Source organism: Acanthochromis polyacanthus, chromosome 1, assembly GCF_021347895.1.
Source record: "Acanthochromis polyacanthus isolate Apoly-LR-REF ecotype Palm Island chromosome 1, KAUST_Apoly_ChrSc, whole genome shotgun sequence".
NCBI lineage: Eukaryota > Metazoa > Chordata > Actinopteri > Pomacentridae > Acanthochromis > Acanthochromis polyacanthus.
Genome location: NC_067113.1, coordinates 15,481,439 through 15,504,550, shown reverse-complemented (window position 1 = coordinate 15,504,550; position 23,112 = coordinate 15,481,439). Strand labels below are relative to the sequence as shown.

Sequence of the window (23,112 nt, the reverse complement as noted above, 5' to 3'; positions counted from 1 at the left end):
ATGTCTTGCTTCTAAGGGAGCAAAAGGGCAGCGAAGGCGGCTCTAAAGTGGTCCCCAAGGGAGGGACAGCAGGGAGCCAAGACAACACCAAGTCCACCGGGTCAAAGATCAAAAATTTTAAATGTCTGGACCTCTTCTGGGACCAGGGTGTTGGAAAAAAAATGGTGAATCAATACAGTAGAAGGCTAATCCAGGTTAATTATACTTCTAATAATAGGTGGAGCAGATTGATTGTCCGTATGATGTGGTGACGAGGTCAGCTGAAGCTCTGTGTTAAATCAATACTAGTAAAGTCCAATGAGAACGTTAATGCCATCTCTTTCTGCTATGTGACCTTACAGCTACAACCAACATGAAACCAATAATTGCTTCAAGGCTTCACAGTCTAAACTCTAAACCTTCACCATCAGGAATCGTATTGTTGCAGTGTCAGAGTTCATAGGTGTACACCCCAAACAAAAGTCTCTAAAATACCTTATTTAGATGTCAATATTCAATGCCCTTTTTTCCATTTCTGTATTTAAATGGATCTTTTGTTTGCAATCAATAACCACTTAACTAAAGTGTAAAATTACAGACTCCCTGTAATTAGTATTAAATAGGTCTTTTCAGGAAACCTTTTGAGAAATTATTAGGAAATTATGGCTGTGTTAAAAAAAAAAAAGAAGAAAGTGTTGCCGTGTTAGTTTCCAACATGAAGGTCTAAATGCTCTTTAAAAGCTTTCTCCATGCTGCTGCGGATAAATCGCTGGTGTAGAATTATAATTTACTGGATTCTGCTTACCAAAAAATTACAGTTTTCAAGGTTTTAGCTATAGAGTGTAAATCCTGAGAAAATGACTGAGGTCGTGACTTTATCCTGCATGAACTCTCCAAGTCTATGTTGTTTAGGCAGTAAACCAAACAGTTCAAACTGGGTTTCTGAAGAAACAGCAACTGTGTTTCCATTGCAGGAGCTATACCAGTAGTGGAAAATAACTAAGTACACTTACTCAAATGGTTCAGGTACCTGAGCATTTCCATTTTATGCTACCGTATGCTTCCATATCACAACATGCCATGGGAAAATACTGTACTTTTTATTCCATTATATTTATTTGACAAATTTAGTTACTTTCAAGACGAACATTTAGACTTAAAGTTTTAAAATAAAAGTCATATTTAAAAAGATAACTTTTTTTGGGGGGGCTATTGAGGATTTACAAAAAGCAGTGTGTAGCTGGGGTCACATTTCCAATATCTATGAGCTAACAGCTCTAACAAATGATGATTTCTGTTATGGGTTCATTTCAATAAATGTTCAAATTATGCAAACTTGAGAGATTAAAGATGAACTCAGATTACAGAAAATGTTAAAATCCAGAAATCACATGTGTGTATTAGCACTTTATTCTGCCTCTCTTATAATTCAGATGATGCTCCATCACATTTATCTGCTTTTCCTGCTTATACAATTGTACAGGAAGTAGCTAAAATTACTTCTGTCTGCAGCAGCTAGAACAGTAACATGCTGTAGACACACTGATACTTCAGTATCGACAATCTAATTATGTCATTTAGAATAATATATCAGTAAAGGGGACCAGAATAGAACTTAAAATTTAATACTTTAACTTCATTTTCTGGTTAATACTGATGTACTTTTACTTAAGTAGGATTTTTCTTGCAGATCAATGGTGTATTTTTACACTGATGTAGTGGAACTTTTACTTCATGGATCTGGATACTTCTTCCATTACTGAATTTTCTCCAAAGACCAGAAACCTTTGGAGGAAATCAGTGTCTTTCCACTGCAGGGATCAAGGTCTAAATTAAATACTGTTGAAATTATTTTGACTCCAATAAAATCACAAGTCAGTGGCTACTACTTTTTAAACGTACAGGAACTTTAGAGGTTTGTATTTGCTTAAACATTTCTGATTGAGGACTTTTAAGCATTTTATTTCAATCAATATTTCTTTTTAAAACTGTAGCTACATATAGTTTTTCATGATTCACTATGTTTGACATGTCAACATGGAGTTGTGCTACTGTTTGATATGTCGGTGGATTTATTTGCCTCATCTTCATCAGTCTTTACATCATGGTGGAGGCGCAGGGAACCAATGGTATGAAAGAATCTTTTATTTCCCTAAAATAATTGCAACTACTGAAGGTCTAGGTACTTTGGGTGGAAATATATCTATAGTTGTCAGGGAAAAGCCGCCTTCTCTGTATTTTTATCCCTCTTGGATGTTTCTATAGACCTTTACGGCACCTGCGTTGGTAATCTAAAGTGTAAAATACATGACTGAAGCCAGGGTCAGTACAGCTTTAAGTCTTTCTCTCACTCACTCACATATACTCAGTCACACATTTACTTTTCCTTCCTTCCTTAAATTCACCTTCACTTCCTCTCATCCACTCAAACAGACAGGGCTAACAGTGACCCGCTCTATACTGATCTTTTTCGCGCCGTATTCGATCAATTCGCCCCTCCACTAGTAATGAATGAGTTAAATCAGTGATGCGTGTCTGCTGATTTCCAAAGTTGGGGCACCGATTGCAGGGCGCCCGCTGTGAAGTTTGGTGAAGCATGACAATGAGGTCTGGATGTTGCAGTTCTGCTTTTTGAAATGTGCACTCCTGAGTGCGGCTATGTGGTCTGATCCTCCCCAGATGACTGACTCTTAACCTGACTAACTGTAAGTACTGTATCTGTGTGAGGTATTGAGTAGAGGGCTATGTCCTCAGAGAGTGAACGCTAAGATGAAGGAAGTAAGACTGTGAATGAGGATGACTTATGTTTAAGTGGATAATTGAGTAAATCAGTCGGGGAGCAAAGACTGTGGGGACGGAATGAGCAAATGAATGAATACACAGCAGCATAGTTTTTTGCATGTGAGGGGGTGAATCACTATGTTTACATGAGTCAGGAGATGACTGCAGACTGGTTACTGTGAAACCTTCATTTACATTTGACTGATTACTTCCCAAAAAGCAAGTATGTATTTTTGATGCGAGGCTGACATTTCACAAATAAGGGCAGATGGCTCAGATAAAAATTACTGACACAAGGTCTGATTTGAGGCAACAAGCATATATACCAAATTTTGTTTAGCCTTTCATTTTCATTCCACATTGGATTAGTTTTATTATTTTATGCAAGTAACGTATAGATTATGAGGAAGAGGAACACCTGGTCTCCACATAGCTGTGTTTGGTGCCTGTAATTGTGCATAATTAGTGCACTGTGCCCCCTGGTGTTCAACACACACACAAAAATGCATTCTTTAAGGATGCATGGAATCGTTCCTGCAGTGGGTTACTAGCAAAATGTATCCTTTTCTCGCTTGAGTATGTGCATGAAGTACTACCAGCACAAAAACTGCACCAATAATGTGAGATGAGAACACCATTAAAAAGCCTGGTATCAGCACACATCATTCCCCAACATATGTGACCTCTTTCACCTTTCAGTAGGCTTGGAAAGTTTCTACCATTCCATTACGAACAGGTGATCAACCTAACAATGGAAAACTTCATTTGGTGCCTGACCTTAGCTGAGTAGTTTTGGTCAGACACTGAATTAGGAACAGCATGCGAAAGCTAAAGTCAGAATTAGATTTCAGTTGAAAATGTTCACTAGACGGTGACCTACTGGTCCAGTTGGATGGAAATGATTGGAATTGGTAGCTAAAATGGTGAGAAAAATGTGAGAAGGTTGTCAGATGTACAGTCAGTTTTGTGTAAAATTTTATGAAAACCACTGCATGCACTCTGTATATTACAAAGGCAGCATGAGATAAACTAGCTGAGCTAGTTAATTTTTATTGCAAATTTGCTTCTATAATTCTACAATTTCATTTCACAGATGTTTTTATCCAAAGTGTAGTACATCTAAGAGTAGATATGACACAAGCAAGGATCTAGTCAGGAGAAAACCAGCCATGAGAAGTGCAAAAAAACCCACGTTCAAGTGTGATAATATGGCCATGATGCCTTCAGGCACATGGTTTCATTGTCAGCATAGTCAAACAACTGAATAGCTGGTTAGGTTGTAAACTCATTTTCAGTGCACTTCAGGTCAATTCCACACTGGAAAAAATGGAAGGTTGAGTTTCTCAAACACATGGGATTCCTCAGAGGTTCCCATAGGATTGAATAGACTTCTGCTTGACTCACATACATACACAGAGCTCTGCAGAAATAGCTCATAAGTATCACTGTCGCCACTCAGAGCTCTCCATGGGAGGTGAAATACTTGTGTGGGATAAACAAGGAAACACTGATACTTCTGGTTTATGTAACCAATCAAAGGTTTAGGTGCAATAGTTACCTACAGTAAGGGATTTTTAAAAATCACTGAAGATGAACAGACACAAATGTTCCTCTTTGTTAAACTTTGACTATGTGCATGTTGGCCAATAGAAATACATTTGTTGTATGTTTAGAAATATAGAAGCTTGTCTTACTTCTATTTTTAGCTCATTACAAACCATGTACTCTACAATGCTGATTATATTTATTAGACAGACACATCAGAACTGTGAAATTACATTCTTTTTAGAGACTCTGTGAGAGGCAATTTTGCTGAGCTAAAGATTAGGGTGACCGTGCCTTATGGCTGATAATACAAAGGTGTCAAAGGAGCGAAAATATATTGCCAGATCCAGTGATGCCTCATATGGGACTTGATTTGGAAAGAGTACATCTCAAATCATCTTTCTACTTTGTGAAAGCCAGTTAAAAAAAAAAAAATCTTTACGTGCACTATAGCTTCTTTGTCAAAACTTTAAGACACTTTGAAAAACGTTTGTTTTATTTTAATTTCCCCTGTCTGATGTGTATTCTTGCACGGTAAATCTGTGTAAGAAGCCTGTCATAAATACCGGCACTTGTACTTTTCTGTCACTTTCTGAGAAGTCTGGCAAAAATGGAGCTCAACCTAGTTTCCTCTGAAACCTCACCTGCAGTGGGTAAATCTGTTTGCTTGTTTACATGAAACTAAAGCACCTCATTTGAAAAGGCTGCATGAATATGTTAAATCTTATTCAGACATCACAGAGAAATCCCCGTCAAAACCCTCAGCTGGGTATCCTGTAACTCTGGATGTGATACAACGCAGTATGTGCAGCAGGATCAATTGACTTTGAAGGAATCATTTATTCACTGGCTGACTCCCCGACGGCAACATCTGACAGTCATTGGCTTTAATATAATTTTGAGGTTAAACCAATCTCCAGCCAATGGACTTTCTTAATATCATCTGAGGGGGGGAAAAAACACGGCAATTACCCTTTAAGGTGTGCTTGATTTAATTAGCAAGAAACTTGAGCAGGACCCACTGACTTTCAAACACCTTCCAAATGAGATTAATGAAATGCTCTGTTTTGTTTTCTCCTTCAAATATTTGAAAGGTTTTCAGTTCAGCTTTGCACCGCTCCAAGCAAAATTAACAGTCAGCAGATACAGGGGGCATGTAAATGTATGGAATAATGTGTGGGGAAAGGGCTAAAATAATTAATATTATTGTAATTATGATGAAGAGTAGTTGGTAGAAGTATATAAACCAAGAAAAGTACAACTACTGCTCCTTCAGCGTGACAACCTTTGATATTTCTGCTTTGATAAAATACTACAAATGGCCCTGAGCTGTGAGGGTGTGAGTTGCCACAGATTCCTCACTCTTTGTTCTGCAGCAGACATTTCGATTGCAGCAAGAGATCAACAGCACCAGAACCTGAGCTAGAATCAGAGAATGAGCGAGACAAATCCGATGCAGGATCAAACAGAGTAGGAGGTGGAGAGAGGAAAAAAAGGCAGAAAAGAAGCAAAAGAAGGAGAGAGTAAGTGAGACCAGAATGAAAGAGAAAAGGTACAGTAAGTAGAGAAGGAGTGAATGAACCGTGGAGTGAACTACCATTCACTAAAACCTGCTCCAGCATGAGTTGAATCTTAATTAATGGATTGCAGTAAGATGACTCACTCTTGCTATTTTTAGCTGCAGAAAAGAGAGCACTGTTTCTCAGTTGAATGCATGTGTGTGATACTATTCGGTATTGTTACATAACCACGCACTAGTTTGAGTTGTAAAAACTGTATTACTCATTCGATCATATGGGAGATCTTTGCATCGCAAGCACTCAAGTGAAGACTAACCTGTATCCCTATGGAGGATCGAGGTGTTTTCAAATACTCCTCAGCCTTTGACACCAGGATGGCCTTATCGCAGGTGAGCACTGAGCTGTGGGAGTCTGTGGACGGGTGTCTTTTCCAGCCATGACTCCAGCAGCCTCCATGGCTATAGTCACCGCCTTGGCGCTGTCCAGGCTGTCGGTGGAGTTATAAAGGGCCCGGCCCGGACTCAACCCCAGGCTGAGACCGTCGGCGGCCCACATCCCACCGTGAGAGTGCCTCCCCTCGTGGTAGGCATCCTGGGTGGACTCGGTGCTGCTCTGGGCCGTGATGGAGATGAGCGGTTTGGAGGTGGTGCGAGGCGGGACCGGAGGAGGGGTCTTCTTATAGCTGGGTGTGTAGGTGATGGCTGGAAAAAATGGAAAGACATTTAAAAAGTGCTATAAGTGCTAAAGTATTATTGTCTCACCGGTGCTATGGGTCATTCCAGAATTGGAGAACATTTGGGCTTCAAAAATACTACATACCGGGTTTTGCAAAAGTTCTGTTACACTCGGTTTCATGATCTTTAGAGACGTTTACATGCCGGAGTGAAAAATTCCATTAAATAAACTGAAAGTTCTACCTTACAGGCAGGTGTCCTTAATACAATTTTTTTTTCTCCGGTGAAGTTGTATCAAGATGGAAGTCAAAAGAGTTGAGATATCTGCTCCCCTTCATGCTTAACATCAGCCGGATGACCGTCCACAGAGTCGCGGAGAGGCTAAAGAATGGTGAAGATCTTTCAGGTCTTCACCATTCTTGAAAGATCATCTGAAAGATCTTCACCATTCTTGAGCCTCTCCGCGGCTGATGTTCAGCTGCTTGGCTCTGTCAGACTTGTGGCCAGCATGAAGGAGAGCAGATATCTCAACTCTTTTGACTTCCATCTTGATACAACTTCACCGGAGAACAAATTTGTGTTAATGACACCTGCCTATAAGGTAGAACTTTCAGTTTGTTTAATGGAATTTTTCACTCCGACATGTAAACATCTCTAAAGATCATGAAACCGAGTGTAACAGAACTTTTGCAAAGCCCAGGTATTCATCAGTAATAGGTAACAAAATATCAAAGGCTTGATTGGCTCACCTTACACATCAATGTCACAGTTTTTATCATTATTATTATAAGAGTAGAAGCTAGATATTTAGCTAGCTGTTACTGCTGACCAAGAGGGCAAACGTACTGATGAAAAACAGCAAAGAAAAAGGTAAAAAGAATTTATCTCATCTTGATAATAACAGGATTGCATGAGGTAGAGTCAGACATTCAATCAAGGCTGACATTGTTATGAAAATATAAAAAACAGATGAGAGGACATAACTTTGCTCTACCCATTCTTTTGAAAATCAGTTTGATGATGTTAATTTCAGCACATCATGTGATTAGCTGTTTTCTTCTTCTTCTATCAGCTATAAAGGTCATGCTAACAGGGTTGTTGTGGGACACACGTTCCACGCATAATAATTATTTTTAATATTATGTTGATTAAAACATTACAAGAGACCTCAATATAAAAAAATAATATTAAAAAAAAGAGGTTTATGTTTCATTTTAACTGTTTTATTTGAGATTCAATTTTGTCATCGGGGGTGGAACAAGACAAAAATGGCATTTTAGGGGTTACTCCAGACGTATTTGGTGTTTAAAATATATTTTCAAACATTCTTTTCTCCTATTTTTTTCAAATTTCGTCTCAGGACAAGTAAATTTACACAGCAACTGCATGTTTTAGTAATTTTTACATGGATTATTTGTAATTTGCTGGGTGGGGAATAAAACTTCTTCCAATTCTGGAATGACCCCTATGTTTTTCTTGATATCTCCTTCATTTGAGCAACGAAATTCTAATTTTTGTAGTTAAATATCCTTTCACAGTCATGAAAATGCAAGAAAGTTTTCATTATTTTGCTTTTTTGTTAGTTCTATATTATACCTGTTGGGAAAGTTGCAAATTAAAGCTGGCGTAGGCAATATATGCGGAAACGGCACAGGACAAAAAAGCCAAAATTTGAAGACACAGCCCTCCTTCTGCAGCCCTTCCCTCTTCCCCCTGTGTCTTAAGCCTCTCCCATCAGATGAACATGGGCATACACATGTGCTTCAAAAGTCTGAAAACAGTAAAGCTAAAAGTCAACATTCACTTGTGGCTTCACAAAGGACACAAACCCTGAGCTCCTGATGACAGTCCTCTCACCAACCCATTGTACCACTACACCCCATCTCACTTGCTTTGGGTGAAAAGAGGTGTGATTGGCCAAAAGTCTCCTGCCGTGGACTATATAATGAAATTACAATTTCACTAAAACCTCAAAATGGAGCCAAGAAGACAGCTAGAAGTCAATTTTCCCTCCCAAATCCCTTAAATTACAATATGCTAAACGGTTAGTATGGAATTTTTGCCCCGTAATACCAAAACGATTCTATTTTTAACTTGAAATAACATTTTCTTTTTCTTAAAATAGCTGGGCTCAGAGTTAATGCGCACATTTTTGGGGTTTCTATTTTCAGCTGTGGGTGACTACAGTTAATACTGTTCTTGACAAGAAATGAACCAAGTCTTGGAGTTGCACAAGTTATTTTCTTTATATTGGCAATAAGTAAATGTTGGCTATAACTGGACACGCCCTTTAAGCTGCTCTCTAAACTAGCTGTCGTGGTTTCTTTCCTTGTATATAATAGTTTTTGACTGATAAGTGACACATCTACTGTAATATTATCTAACAGTCAAGCAGATGAAAAAGCTTGCACATGGTATGTGTAGGTAGAAACTCTTCTCAAGATCAACATGTGGCAGAAACACCACTCACATCGTTTATTTCTACCAATTTGTTATTTTCCTTTATAATAGCGATAGAAATATTGCTTAATTAACTTACTTTTAGCACTTAAGGACCTCATTAAGCATATGCAGGGAGCTAATATATCACAAAGATTATGATGGGACATTAAACAGCTACATCATTTATCTCACAACTAAACTAAAATGTAGCCGGCTGTTATAATCGAAGTGTAACTTTGTGTTTGTACTTTTCGGTGTTTCGCGGGTGTCTCCCTTCTCTTCAAGTGCAGAAACTTATCCCTTCTCTTTTGTTCACTTTCAGTGCTGCGATTAGGGAGAAAATGATCGGAAGTGGGCACCATTTAAAGGTTAGGAATATTTCTTTAAACTAATGAATAAGTTGATAGAGTAAGAGGAAACGTTAAAGTCTTCGTGACACGAGACACTCGTCAGACATGGATGATGGTAGAAAACCAGCCAAGTAATCAACAGTAGTCATGTGTGGAGGATTCTGCTCAGGAAAAGGCTGACAGCTCTCATCTTCTTATTCTGTCCATTTCATGACAGAAAGAAGGGGATTACTTTCTTTCAAGTGCAAATGAGAATATGGACTTAATCCACAGAGAGATGGACTGAGGAACGGGTCATGAACGCCTTCTAGGCTTCGGCGTGTCTTTATTTCCAAGCGAAGCTTTGAGAGAAAAAAGCTCATATGGTGTAGTTACAGGCTGAAACATCTGAAGCAGCACAAGCTGTGTTTCATGTATTTTGATCAAAGCTCGAGTGTGCCAGGTGCCTCGGAGCCAAGACAGAAAGAAGGCAAAAAGGAAGACCAGTGAGTCACGCTGCAGGTTAAGTTGGGGGTTATCGTTTTCCTTGAAAAAGAGGCAAACTGTGCTGAACTCTGTGTTTCTGTTTCTGCCTTATAAATGCTTACATCACACAGAGCAATTACAAAAGTCCTTGTGAGACCAAAATGGGATCTATTTTGAGTTCCAGTGAGCTGCACCCTTGATGTAGGCCCCCAAAGCTGTGATGTAGAATTATTATCATTTCACCTACTTACACTGCAGCCTGAACAACACAAAACAAACACTTTGTTGTCTGAAACAAGGACGAGATCTGAGTTGTTCGTGAGGTCTTTTTTTAGACAGATCATCATTTCTGGTGAGAATAACGCCGAGGGCTTCACCTCAAACCTGCAACACCGTCTGGGCTCTTTCTCACCCATATTTTGGTTGTGTTTATAAATAGCTAGAGACGTCTGGTGTATGAAGAGCGTTCTGCTCCAGGGACTTAATGACTCACATTGATGTCCATTCACAAAATGAACTTCTCGTTAATGAAGAGGCGCGTACCTGAAAAATGGGAACGACGGGGCGAGAAGAAATAAAGATGTAAGGGCGAGAGGGGAAATGGGAGTGAATCTTTGCAGACAGAGAGAGAGAGAGAGAGAGGATGAAAGGGAGGGTTTTTGTGTGAGCGTGTGCGTGATAGAGAGCAAGGATAAATCAGGGAGTGCAGAGAGATCAAGGGAGGAAAGAGATGACCCATTCAGGGGGCATGATTCAGCAGGAGGACCAAAATAGAGCCATTATTAGCCAGCCAGTCGTGGAGAGGGGAGTCATAATTCTTGCTCCCATCTTGGCTATGGCAGTATTACTCAGCATTTAGATGAGGCGAACGCAGCCTGTGCTCACTCACTCACTCACTCACTCACTCACTCACTCACTCACTCACTCACTCACTCACTCACTCACTCACTCACTCACTCACTCACTCGTCGACACAAACAAAGCCCTCGATGCCACAAATGTGCCACGTACAACATCCAACACAATGATCTCCTATAATAATACCGGAATATGAAAATGAATCAGAGTGTGTAATCTCGGACTGAAAGCACGACCATGAGAGGTGGGTGGGCTACAATAGGAATTTATCAATTATATTACATGCATTTTTAAACACCACTGTTATGTTGAACAGAACAGTAAAGCAGTGAAACAGTGAAATGAGGCTAAGTCGCCAACAGACGACGACAGGCAAACACCCCAGGGTGCAAAAACCGCTTCAAACCCTCAGGGTCACTGTGTGTAATTAATTTGATTATGAATTTGCATGCCTAGAATCAATTAAAATGGATCCGGCATTCATACCTACTCTTGTAGATCAATATTGCCAATGCAGTCTCGCACCAAAATTAGTAATAGCCATGTTGGTTCACAGTGAAATATGCAATAAAGGCTGTAAAATCACTGGCTAATATTCAACTCTGTCTCCAAATTTTACAAAACTAAACTGCATTTTCATTAATTCCTTTGCTTTCATTCCACTTTCACTCATTGCTTGGTTAGGTTGAGGAAAATATCACACTTTATCTGACACTTTTATAACAATATGTCACTTTACTCCACTGCACTGCATAGCTCAGTTGTCCTGGATGACACCTTTTTGACATTGTGAATACCTCATACGGTTTGCTGCTACTGGTCAGTTTATTGTTTCCCCTTTTTGTTTTGTTTATTATATGTCACCCTTGGTTTGTCGTACAACTATGTGTAATTCTTGAACCCAATGCATGCTACTACCCTTGTATCCTTGTATTTGGCCTGTTACTTACTTACTTATCCTCTTCATCCCTAGTGTACGGTGGCCGACAAGGGCATACGCGCCGCAAACGCAATACAAACGGCCAAAACGCAATACAAATGATCAAAACGCTGCAAACACAGGAATGATGCAAACCCAAAAACACATAAAACAAATGCAACAGAGAAATGCTGCAGCAAAAAACGATGCATTCACAGAAACACTGCAAAAGCAAAAACACACAAACCGACAAAACAAATGCAAAAGGGAAATGCTGCATACAAACCCCGAAACAACTGCAAGAGAGAGACGCTGCAAATTCACGGAAGGTCGCCAGGCCACTAGGGGGAGCTGTTCTGATCGGCGTCCCTAGCAACGGTCTGCTAGACAGACGCACGCTAATATTTGCTACGTAAATTTGCTGCAGTTGGATAATACTGTAAGAGACTAGGGCCAAGTGTTTAAAAAAGACGTAAGGGAAAACATACCTTTTTATTCTCCTCTCCAAGTGTTTGCAAACTTTCTTATCCCGCTGTCTTCTTTGCAACTTCCTCCTGGGTATTTCCTGTCGGTATAAAAGATCAGTCCCTACCGTATGGTCAGCTCCCCCTAGTGGCCTGGCGACCTTCCGTGAATTTGCAGCGTCTCTCTCTTGCAGTTGTTTCGGGGTTTGTATGCAGCATTTCCCTTTTGCATTTGTTTTGTCGGTTTGTGTGTTTTTGCTTTTGCAGCGTTTCTGTGAATGCATCGTTTTTTTGTTGCAGCATTTCTCTGTTGCATTTGTTTTATGTGTTTTTGGGTTTGCATCATTCCTGTGTTTGCAGCGTTTTGATCGTTTGTATTGCGTTTTGGCCGTTTGTATTGCGTTTTTTTGTTTACGGCGCGTATCCCCTTGTCGGCCACCGTACTAGTGGGACATAAGGCCACAACAGTGCTACACCACTTTCTTCGATCTTGTGCTGTCTTCTGTGCTTCTCCCCATGTGAGGCCCATCTCTTCCAATTCAGCTACCACTGTCCGTCGCCATGTTGTTTTTGGCCGTCACCGTGTCCTTTTCCCTGGTGGTGTCCATCGTAAGGCTATACGTGGTATACGCTGTTGTGACATTCTAAACACATGGCCAAGCCATCTCATCCTACGCTTCCTGATCTCTGCGACCACACTGTGGCAACCTGTCATCTCATGTAAGTCTCTGTTTGACACGTTGTTTGGCCAAAAGATGCTACATATTCTTTGCAAGCAGTTGTTATGGAAGGACTCCACTTTGGCCATGTCTGTCTTGATTATTCTCCAGCATTCTGAGCCATAAAGCAGTACTTATTTCACGTTGCTGTTATACAACCGGATATTGATCTTTAACGCTGCCTAAGTAAGTAAACTCCTCCACAGGCTTTAGGTCCTCACCATCTAAGGAGATGGGGACAGCAGGTGTTGTGTTGATGTGCATCACCTGCGTCTTTGTTTTACTGATATGTAGGCCCACTTGCCTAGCATACATGTCTAATCTAGTTGTTTACTCCTGTAGATGAGCTTGCTTGGTGGAAAGTAAAGCCAGGTCATCAGCAAAATCCAGGTCCTCGAGATGGCTTAGCAGGGTCCACTGGATACCTCTTGGTTTGTCTGAGGTTGTGTTTCGCATGATCCAGTCAATGGTAATGAGAAACAAAATTGGGGACAGGATGCACCCCTGTCTTAATATGTGCCCTGTGCTGCTGCAATACTTGAATTTCCCTTCTGGGGATCAATAAAGGATTATCTTGTCTTATCTTAAAGTTGTTACGAGCTTTCCATTTTTGTATTCTTTTCTATTGAGCGATGTCCATGTCAGGAAATTTATGTGGTTCTTTCTCTTTGTGCATAAAAACAGCTATAAAAACATATTCAGATGGTAGATTAGATGGCGGGATCATTTTTTGGTAAAATCTTTACACTTTGTTGTGTTTTCAGTCACTGTTTTCTGTCATTCTCTGTCCCTGTTTTCAGGTGTTTTGGTCCCAGTCAACTTTGGTTATGCTACAAAACTGCTTGGTTACACTATAGTTTGGGTTAAAATACATCCACGCAAACTCTAACCACAAAGCCCTGGTTGGTTTCTAGGATGGAAAATTCCAGCACAAGAACGCCGCTTAAAAATTTTAGCATCTCATTTTACAGTATTTTTGGTCCCAAAGGAGCTCTTCACACACATATTTCATGAGGCAGATGTGTAGGAGAAGGACGAGCATATCTATGCGACTCAAACAAACTCCTACACACAGTATAACTTGCATATATACATTTATTAGTTCTTCATCAGGCAAAAAAAGAGAGATTTTGCTAATGAAGGTCTAGCACTGAAATGTTGCACCAATAAATGTACCTTTGCAAGTTGTGGCAGTATGTTTGAATCTTTAGGGTACAGTCTTTTTTGTATTTTTCACTATACACCAATGAAGCTTTTGTACATGTTGCTGCTAGACCGTTCAGATCCTGTAGAAGGGTCCTATGTTAGAAGCAAGTTTTAAGACTTTGAGTACATGTGAGTGGTTCTCAATCCAGTGGTCATCTCAATGCAAGGAGAGCGCACATGACTAATGACTAGGTATAAAAACATGGGAAGGAACTATTCATGAAGGACAGACAGCTAAACAAACAAAGCACGTAAGATTCAGGCTAGATAGATTTATTTATGAAGTTAAGAACAGGATTGTCTCTTTGTCCAATCAGTCAATTTAGAGACATGACTCTACTTTACTTGTGCTCATATTTACCATCGATGTTGTGGGAGAAACTTGGGTATGGGCAGTTTTTGATATTTGGCGTCTCAGCTCACATTTGGTCACTCTCCACAACGAAACAACACTCCCAGAACAGCAGGGAGTGAAGCGATAAGAACATTCTGCCTGAGGGAACAGAAATTCTGATATGTTCTGGCTTCAAAAAAGGGCATAACTAAAAAAGTTTGAAAATCACTGGCTAATATTCAACTCTGTCTCCAAATTTTACAAAACTAAACTGCATTTTCATTCATTCTTTTGCTTTAATTCCACTTTCACTAATTGCTTGGTTAGGTTGAGGAAAATATCACACTTTATCTGAGAGTTTCATAACAATACCTACATGTTAGAAGCTTGGCCAAATTTAGGAGTCAAAATTACTTGTAAAAGTTGTGGTAGGGTTTCGGAAAGTAGCAGAGTTTGGGTTAAAATACAGACTTTCACAACACATTTGAAGCTTCCCCTCCATGTCCTGGTTACAAGGGTGATGCTAGGCTGAAAAGATGCAACAGAAAAGCTATAAAATAAATGGCAAAGATATGCTGATTTGAAATGTATGTGTGGTATGTCACAAACAAAGATGGTCTAGTTGAAAGTACATTTGCCTCACTATGTATTTGAGAATGCAGTTTAGTTGTATAGGAACAAAATTTCTGGAAGACAGGGATGGAATAATGGGATCAAATTGTGCATATATGTATATCTATCAGTTTTTTATTGGAGTGCACACGGTCCAAATCTAAATAAATTTGTGTTTAACCTGATAAACTAAAACCGGCATAAGCAGCAAACCTGACAGGAGGTAGAGCTCTAACAAACAAAAGTAGCTTTAGTTTCTGGGTCCCTTTGTGCACTCTAAGCAAGTGACAAAACAGCACGGAAGAAATCCAATAAAAATTAGGTTGGATATAAAGGCATTCAGCATCTAAATAACTGTCAAAGAGCCGAACACGTCCGCGACAGGCAAGACAAACAAAATAATGCACGTTGAAGTTTGAGCAGACAGTGCAGTGCGTACAGTTAAAAGGAGGTATGTCATCGATAGAGGTATCTTCAAAGGCAGCTAAATATATTCAGTGTGAATACCATTTAATCTTTCTCTGTCTCGAACGCGCGCACACACAAACAACAGCCAGCACTGTGCCAGCCAGGCTGATTAACGCGAGACACAAAGGCGGTGATTCAACCACTCCATCTCTGTTAGGACCTCTCTATCTATCAGGACTGGCTTGTATGCTAACATGGGCGTGGGGTTTGGGGGGGAGTTGAATGACACGTCGTTAAGAGTCTTTCTCCACGATTGGATTTATCACTGCGAGGGAAATGCAGCAGTTTGTTTTTGCAGCAGGCTTTTAAGGATATGTAAATGATCTGGAGGGAGGGAGGGAGGGAGGGAGGGAGAGGAAGATGGATGGTGGACTCTATTATCGGCACTATCACGAGCATTGCAGACAGAAACAATAAAGAAATGAACAGAAAAATCACCAAGAACAGATAACAAAAAGAAAGTAAGACTGGGTAAGTCATCACTCAAACTTATACTTAACCATCCCTGGATAGTTTGAGAAAAGTTTAAAAGTATCCTGAGCGTTGTGATGGATCACTGAGAACAAAAACACAGCAGGCAACAAATAAAACACCTCCGTGACAGTAAATATAGTCATTTCATGGCTAGCTCCTCTTGATCTGTGGATCAAGGGCATTCTTTCACTTGCCTCTCATGTCTCACATCTTGTTCTATTGTTCATGAAAGTCACACTGCCAAGTCTGTCTTTAAATAATGGCTGCTGCAGTAGGTAATGAAGACAGCCCCATCCACCCACCCCCTTGCTTTTGCTCCTCGCGGCACTCTGAAAAAGCATCTGCATGTCACCCGTTAGATGCATGCTGATGTGTTCTTAACCTCACCCCTCATGAAAACAAATTGACTTCTTGTCAGCCAGATAGATAGATCACCAGAATACCCAACGGAGGCTAACAATAGAAACAATCAGCGGGCAGGTGGTGCATGTGTGACTGTGTGATCTTGCAGACTTTAGAGTGGAGGTTATGTTGGAAAGTGGGTTTCAGAGAATGACGCAATCGTAAATATGTCAAGCAACGGCAGAAAAAGCACTCTGAACAATTAAGTCTGTCACTACAACAGTCTATCTCAATCAAAACAGCGGGGTGGTTTAGAGAAGGGGTGTAGTGCAGGTTTAGTGGAGTAGCTGCATCTTCTAGTCAATCTAGCTACGATAGGTGGTACTTCATGAAGGAGCACAGTAAAACCTGATGTATATGCCTGCATTGAATCTACAGAGCCTATGCTATAGGCTAAGTAGGTGGCCAATGCAAATGAGTGTTTATACTAATGTGCTGGTGTTTCATTGTGCAGTTTAGACATCAAAGCAGTGGGCTTTCTATGTCACTGTGTGGAGTTTTCTTTGTATAGTTCAAGGAACAGTGACTGAAAAGGAGCTGATTATGTTGGAGTAGCAGTTAAGAAATGTTGAACGGCAGGTGCTTTAGCAGAAATTATTACAGCGCAGGAAAGAAAAATGACATGTGAACTGACAGACATTACATGGACCAGTAGACTTGAAAATGGTATATGGCTACATTTGCATTATGAGCAAGACATATAATATTACAGTCTGTCTCTATGTTATATTTTGCTTCACAGAAGCACTAACCTTGCACAAATCAATATGTTGGGTGAGCAGACCAGTCACAGTTGTTGTGACCTGCATCGATGGGCAATTACGGAAGTATAAATCAAACTTAAGTGTCCTCGAATAGCTCAAAAACAGGAAACGACACCTGTTCAAATTGCATTGTTACGAGGAGAATGATCACCGCTTGTTTACTAAACGGTAATTTGTAGTTCATTATTCATAGTGACCTTTCATCAAGTGCTTGCTCTCTCTGAATGTAGGAAGTGAATTTTCAGACAGACATTTTTCTTCATACTTTTTCCACATACTCATAACGCCACCTTGCAACCACACAGGCCATGCCTCAATAAAGCAACATCTCACACTTTGAAATGTAGCCACAGAGAACAGCCCAGGTAGGAGGTTTACCTGGGGTTTGCTGGGGAGTCCAGTCAATACTGCAGGTGGAGGGGAGGCAGAACTGGATCCCTGAAAACAAGGGAGTGGGGGCATATTCAGAAGAGTGGGCACATTTGCCCCAACACACAGTACAATCTATTCACATGACAAAAGACAGACTCATGTAAGACCCAGGATCAGACTGCAGGCTTGGAGGATCATCTTGCACAACGGGATCCATGTATTTTTTTTTTTTTTTTGGCAATATCACAGAAATAAAGAAAACAATAACATCCTCGCCTTCACTAGTGTGGCATATCATCATCTCAGAGTTCAGTGTTCTTCAGTGCTTCAGGAGAACATCTCAATCACAGAGCAACTGATGTAGTTTTGGTACAGAGCGCAAACAATGCAGGAGTAATCGACATCTATATGAATACTGTTTTTTTTCCCTACTCTGCCTGGAGCTACTGTGCTTCTGGCATGTTTATTATGATAATGCATTTTTCAGACAGACGCATTGGCCTGTGGTTAGGGTTCGACTGAAGTGGCTCACATGCATTATCTGATATGGCTCAGTTACCCTAATGTGATTTTACCACTGACCTGAAAATGCTATTTTTTTATTTCACAAATTTATGAGAAATAAATTGTATAAAGGCATTAGACCAATCACTGTTAGTGCAGTTTTGTAATTATGTGATTTACTATTGATGTGAATGGAGGTGTGTGCACTAACCATGCAACAGAGTGGTATGGACAACGACTAAAAGCATGCTCCATTTATGGACTGAGCAACCTTGATGTCACAATTGGTTTGTGGACAACCGTTTTGAAGCACTGAGTCATGTCCATCTTGGTTTTTTGAAATCGGACTAAATGAGCAAGCCGTGGATCTGACTCAGAACTGACAGGACAGTACGCATGATATGATAGTCACGTGCCCCAACACATAGTCTGCTTTATCATCTATTTCAGTCTGAATGGGACCAAACTGAACAACACTGTATTCAAAAAGTCTTGAATCTACCAATAAAATCATGAAGGAAATGTTTAACGTAGATTACAAAAGAAGAGACAAGTGGGGTCATTCTCTCACAGACTTCTGGACAAAAGAACTTTTTTTCATAACCAGTGGAGTTGCCCCCTGCTGGTTGTTAGAAAGAATGCAGGTTTGAGACTACTACTGCTTTGGCTTCACTCTTCAGACTCAAAGGCTAAGTCCATCTTTTATATGGAAGCTTTGGTTTGAGTGCAGTCCTTTTAGTAGCTCTGTCTTTATGTGGTTCATGTTTCAGGTATTCAAGACTACATTCAGTGCACTATATTCTTTAAACGTTGATTATGCATGCAAACGGACAGCTACAGACACAACGGACGCCTAGTTGTTGTTATTATACTACTTACTAGTCAGATCGAAGGACCATGTTTTATACATATTTCGACATATTCTGCGCATGCACATTACTACATGGATGTCTGTGGATGTGGGAAGATGACAAGATGATTGTCTTGCAGACCTTAGCAAACCCCCGCGTGTTTATATAGGTGAGATAGAACTTTGAACATCTTTTTGTCTTTCATTTAGGACACCACAACCTCTTCTGTGTGTGAGAGTTCATTTCAATTAACAGTAAAAAAACTCTTAAAGAAAGTGAGGGTATAACTACTGTATTTATTGTTCCCCAAGACGACTATTGGACATGTGGGGTATGTGTAAAGGAGCAGGGTGAAGTGTAAAATAATAATGAAACTCAGAAAGGGTTCCAGTAATAGTTATCACCCTTTTAAACTAACCTTGATCTTGATGAAACATTGAAGTTTAAAGAAGCAAATAGTCTAAGCAATTCTGTAAGTTAAAGTGGGGCAGATCGCTTTTCTTCTTGTCATTGAGGCGACTGGCTTATTCGCATTTTAATAATGAAACAGTAAATACTGTGTTATGATAAACACAGGTTAGTCAGTTTGTTTTCTCTGCAAAATCTAAATTTAGTTCAGTAAAGTGACTCACTAACACCATTCCCTCAGTTCTAAAGCTCATAGTAGAAATATTCCATTATCTTTCATTGCATGACTGAATCCTGTAGCAGTTTATTTACTGATTATATGTAATGAAACCGTTTTTAGATAACAGTTTTGCAAAGGAGAGGTTAAATGTGGAAAAGGCCCACAGAGAAAGAGGGTGGTGCACGTTATGTTGGTGAAATGGGCAAAATGATTACAACAGTAATTAACTTCCCAACCCTTTGAAAACCTTTCAGATGCAGCCAATTTAGCAAACTTTTATAAAGTGCTCTGCGCATATTCAATTCAAAACAACACACAGGCAAATCTTTTTCTGGCAGCTCACTGATGTTCTGCTGAAAGATTCTTTTTGTTCCACTGCACTTTATTAGAGCACAGACTTCAGTGGGCGATTCCATATAGAGCCCGTTAATTGGACAGATAGCACAGATATATCTTGTAATTTGCCTGGCTTTTTAGCTGTTCATTGCTGGTAACAGGATTCTGCGTCTTCGGTGGTATGTAGGCTCTTTTCCGTTGCACTGAATATCAAAACGAAACTATGAATAGAACCAAATACTTACAGTGAGGCACTGTATATGAAATGCACAAAATATCGAGGCCATCTGTCATGCACCATTACAACATTATTTTCATCATTCAGTGTCACACGTATTAAAAAAATAGCCACACAATGACACACACCTGTTTTCAGGAAGGAACACAATTCAACATGTCATTACACTTATGTCCCGTTGGTAATACATTCTCAGTCTTTGTTTCCTGAGCTTTAAGATGATATCTTACAGTAAAAAATACAATATCACCTCTCAACAAAGCCTGCTTTTTGTATAGTCAGATTATCAGACAAATGTAATGATTTATAGTGTTCTTTTGTTTCAATAAATGCATTTATACTTACAGTTCAGCCAAGATATATGTTTATGTTTGACTGCAAAGTGTATGTGCATGTTGGTAACATGAGGTCTACAAAGAGGCTACATACTGTAACTGTACTGGTTTGTATTTGTATTTGAGTGAGTGCAAATGATGAGGGTTATTTTTTGATAAATTACAGTTGTATGCAAAAGTTTGGGCACCGCTGTGCAAACTCCATATCTTTCCCTAATTGACTTGACTTGATGTTCAATGTTCAATGATGTTTTGGGTCTCTACAAGTGAATGGGTGCCCAAACGTTTGCACGCCACCTATAGAGTTTACTTTTCTAAGTGCATTTATATTTCAAGAATTTGTCATTTGCTACAAGGGGCATATTCACTTATTTTCACATAAAATGTCAACAAAATATAGAAATTGTCCAAACTTTTGCAGACAACTGTAACAGTACAGTATTCCAGCTCCATCAAAGTTTGTGCAAACATTATTCCACAGCATTATGTCTTTTTTTCTTCTTAACTGTCCATCCAACAGCTCACATAGTAAACAGTATGTCTTTATAGTTATATGATAACTGCCGATATTTTCTTCACTCCACTTTAGAGTGACAATACACAGAAAGTTCAAAATAAGTCACGAAAAGGAAAGTTTCCGTCATTTCTGCAAGAATTGTCAAGACCTCATTCACATTACACCATCTTGTCCACAGTCTGTACCAGAGCTCTAGAAAGAGTCTCTTAAAATAGATGTGTAAAACATTTTTGATAATGACGGAACAAGAACATTCATTACTCGTGTAGCCAATGATTTACACGGTACGCTGAATTCAGGAGCTCTGTCCTGGAAGATAATTCACATCAGTGGTGACAGCTGCTTCAGAGAAGTTCATGCTGCTTTCATGAAATGTTTTTGAAGTATTATTCTGCAGGATATTTGTCAACACAGTAGGTTTATTACATTCTTGCAGTATCTTGCAGTCCATGAAAGACAGTTTTGCTGCTACCGATGCAGTCATTTTATCATGAAATATCACTGCAGGTATGTGTAGATGGAAGAAGTCCACGCTTGAATGCCAATGAACACATGGCCTTTACATCTGTATGTTGCTCTACAGTGCACTGGCAGCTACAAACCATGAGCTATAAATAAACTTTGAGCTACATTTTGTCTGCTGAGAATGAGGTATGAGCTCACAGAGTGAGAGACACATATGTGATTTCTGCACTGTTGTACTCGTATCTGCCACTCCATAGTTCCACACTGGCACTCCTGCGCACCGAGTCTCTTCTCTGGACCCTCCTCTGCCACCTGTACCACAGAAAGGCTTGATCACTTGAGGATCTTTCTGAACTACTTAAGGTCCCCTCTTCTGCAGGTCCCACAGTCTCCAGGGATACAGACATACACTCCAGTGTTTCTGCTATAACATCATCTGACTCCATGAGCTCCACATCTACTGAAGGTATATCCTGGAGATCTGTTGGTGATGGATCTGTACCAGGCAGATCAGGATCTGGGTCTGGACTCGTGGGTCCACAGTCTATTTCCAGTGATGTATCAGGTGATACTGAACTAGGAGGTGATATAGTGACAGTCACCTGTGGAAATGGAATTTCATGTAATTCTGAGGCTACATCCTGAGGCATGTGTGCTAAACGATACTCCATAGCTGGATCCAAACAGACCAACTCGGTTGATTGTGAAGGATCCAAAGGGGAAGTCGTGGCAGGGTCAACAGTCGGTAAACTTTGGCAGTCTGATTGGTACATGGGTGGGTCTAAATCCTCAGCATTAGATAAAGAGTCACCACTCAGGTCAAAAGGCTCTGGTTCAGGATCCATGAACACTGAATCTAGGTCATCTTGATCTAGGGAAGTTAGCATGACTAAATCAAAGTGTACCAAATCGGCATGATATATAGGGGTGGTATCCAGTGGTTCTGGGAGTGGTGGCCACTCTGAGTCTTGGGAATCTGGTTCAGTGTTTGGTTGAGTTTCTACTGAGCTGGAAGCAAAGGTTGAGATTGATGTATTTTGCTCTGGGGGAAGATCAGAATCATAATCAGGAAGGGTGATAATGGGCTCTGGATTTGTGTCACTGTCGGTTGGACTTGCAGGAGAGTCCAAGTCAAGATACTCCGACACCACAATAGATGGGCATCTGTTGTCAGTCTCTAAATTACATGGTGTAACAGTATCAAGATCAAGTGTGGGTGAATCAGAGACTGAGCTTGGGCCTTGACCAATGGGGTTTGTTGAAGACACTGTGGGTATATCTGGAGGTTCTGGATCCGCTGCTGTTGTGTCTGACAGATCTGGGTCTACACCTGAATATGGTAAAGACACAGTAGTAGGGTCTTGAGAGACTGGATCTGGTTTGTCTACAGTTACAGGATCTGGAGACTCTGAATCTGACATTATGTCATGATCATGCTCCTCTGGTGGAGACACAGTAACGACAGGGACTGGATATGGCAGTTGTATCTTTTCCCTTTCAATTAGTTCTGAGTCTGGGGATTTCATGTTATCAGATTGAGATGGCTCAGTGTGTGAATGAGACTCATTAGCTGAGCTTACATTTATTAGTTGTGGAACAATTAGTATTTCTTCTTCTTTCACTGTCATTGAATCCTGGGAACTTTTAGGAGCTGTCTCTGATGAAAGTGGCAGTGTATCCTGGCTGGTGACTGTCTCAGTAGTAACTATGGCAGATAAAGTCACAATTGCACGGTCTGGCAGCTCTGGTTCTCGCTCTGGTACTTGTTTTGGTTCTGGCTCTGGTACCTGTTTTGGTTCTGGCTCAGGGACAGACTCTGGTTTTGGCTCTGGTTCTTGCGCTGTTTTTGGTTGTGGCTCTGGTTCTTTCTTTGTTTGTGGCTCTGGTTTT

The 23,112-nt window shown here is 40.2% G+C and overlaps 1 protein-coding gene across 1 annotated transcript in view; it reads right to left on the bottom strand.

Annotated features, from left to right (window-relative positions):
• The window catches only part of dlgap2a (discs, large (Drosophila) homolog-associated protein 2a), a 212,484-nt gene that overhangs the window by 14,547 nt on the left and 174,825 nt on the right, over window positions 1–23,112 (bottom strand). The window contains 2 exon segments of the mRNA XM_051945125.1: window positions 6,142–6,261; window positions 6,264–6,526. Of these exon segments, the coding sequence (XP_051801085.1) occupies window positions 6,142–6,261; window positions 6,264–6,526 (383 nt within the window).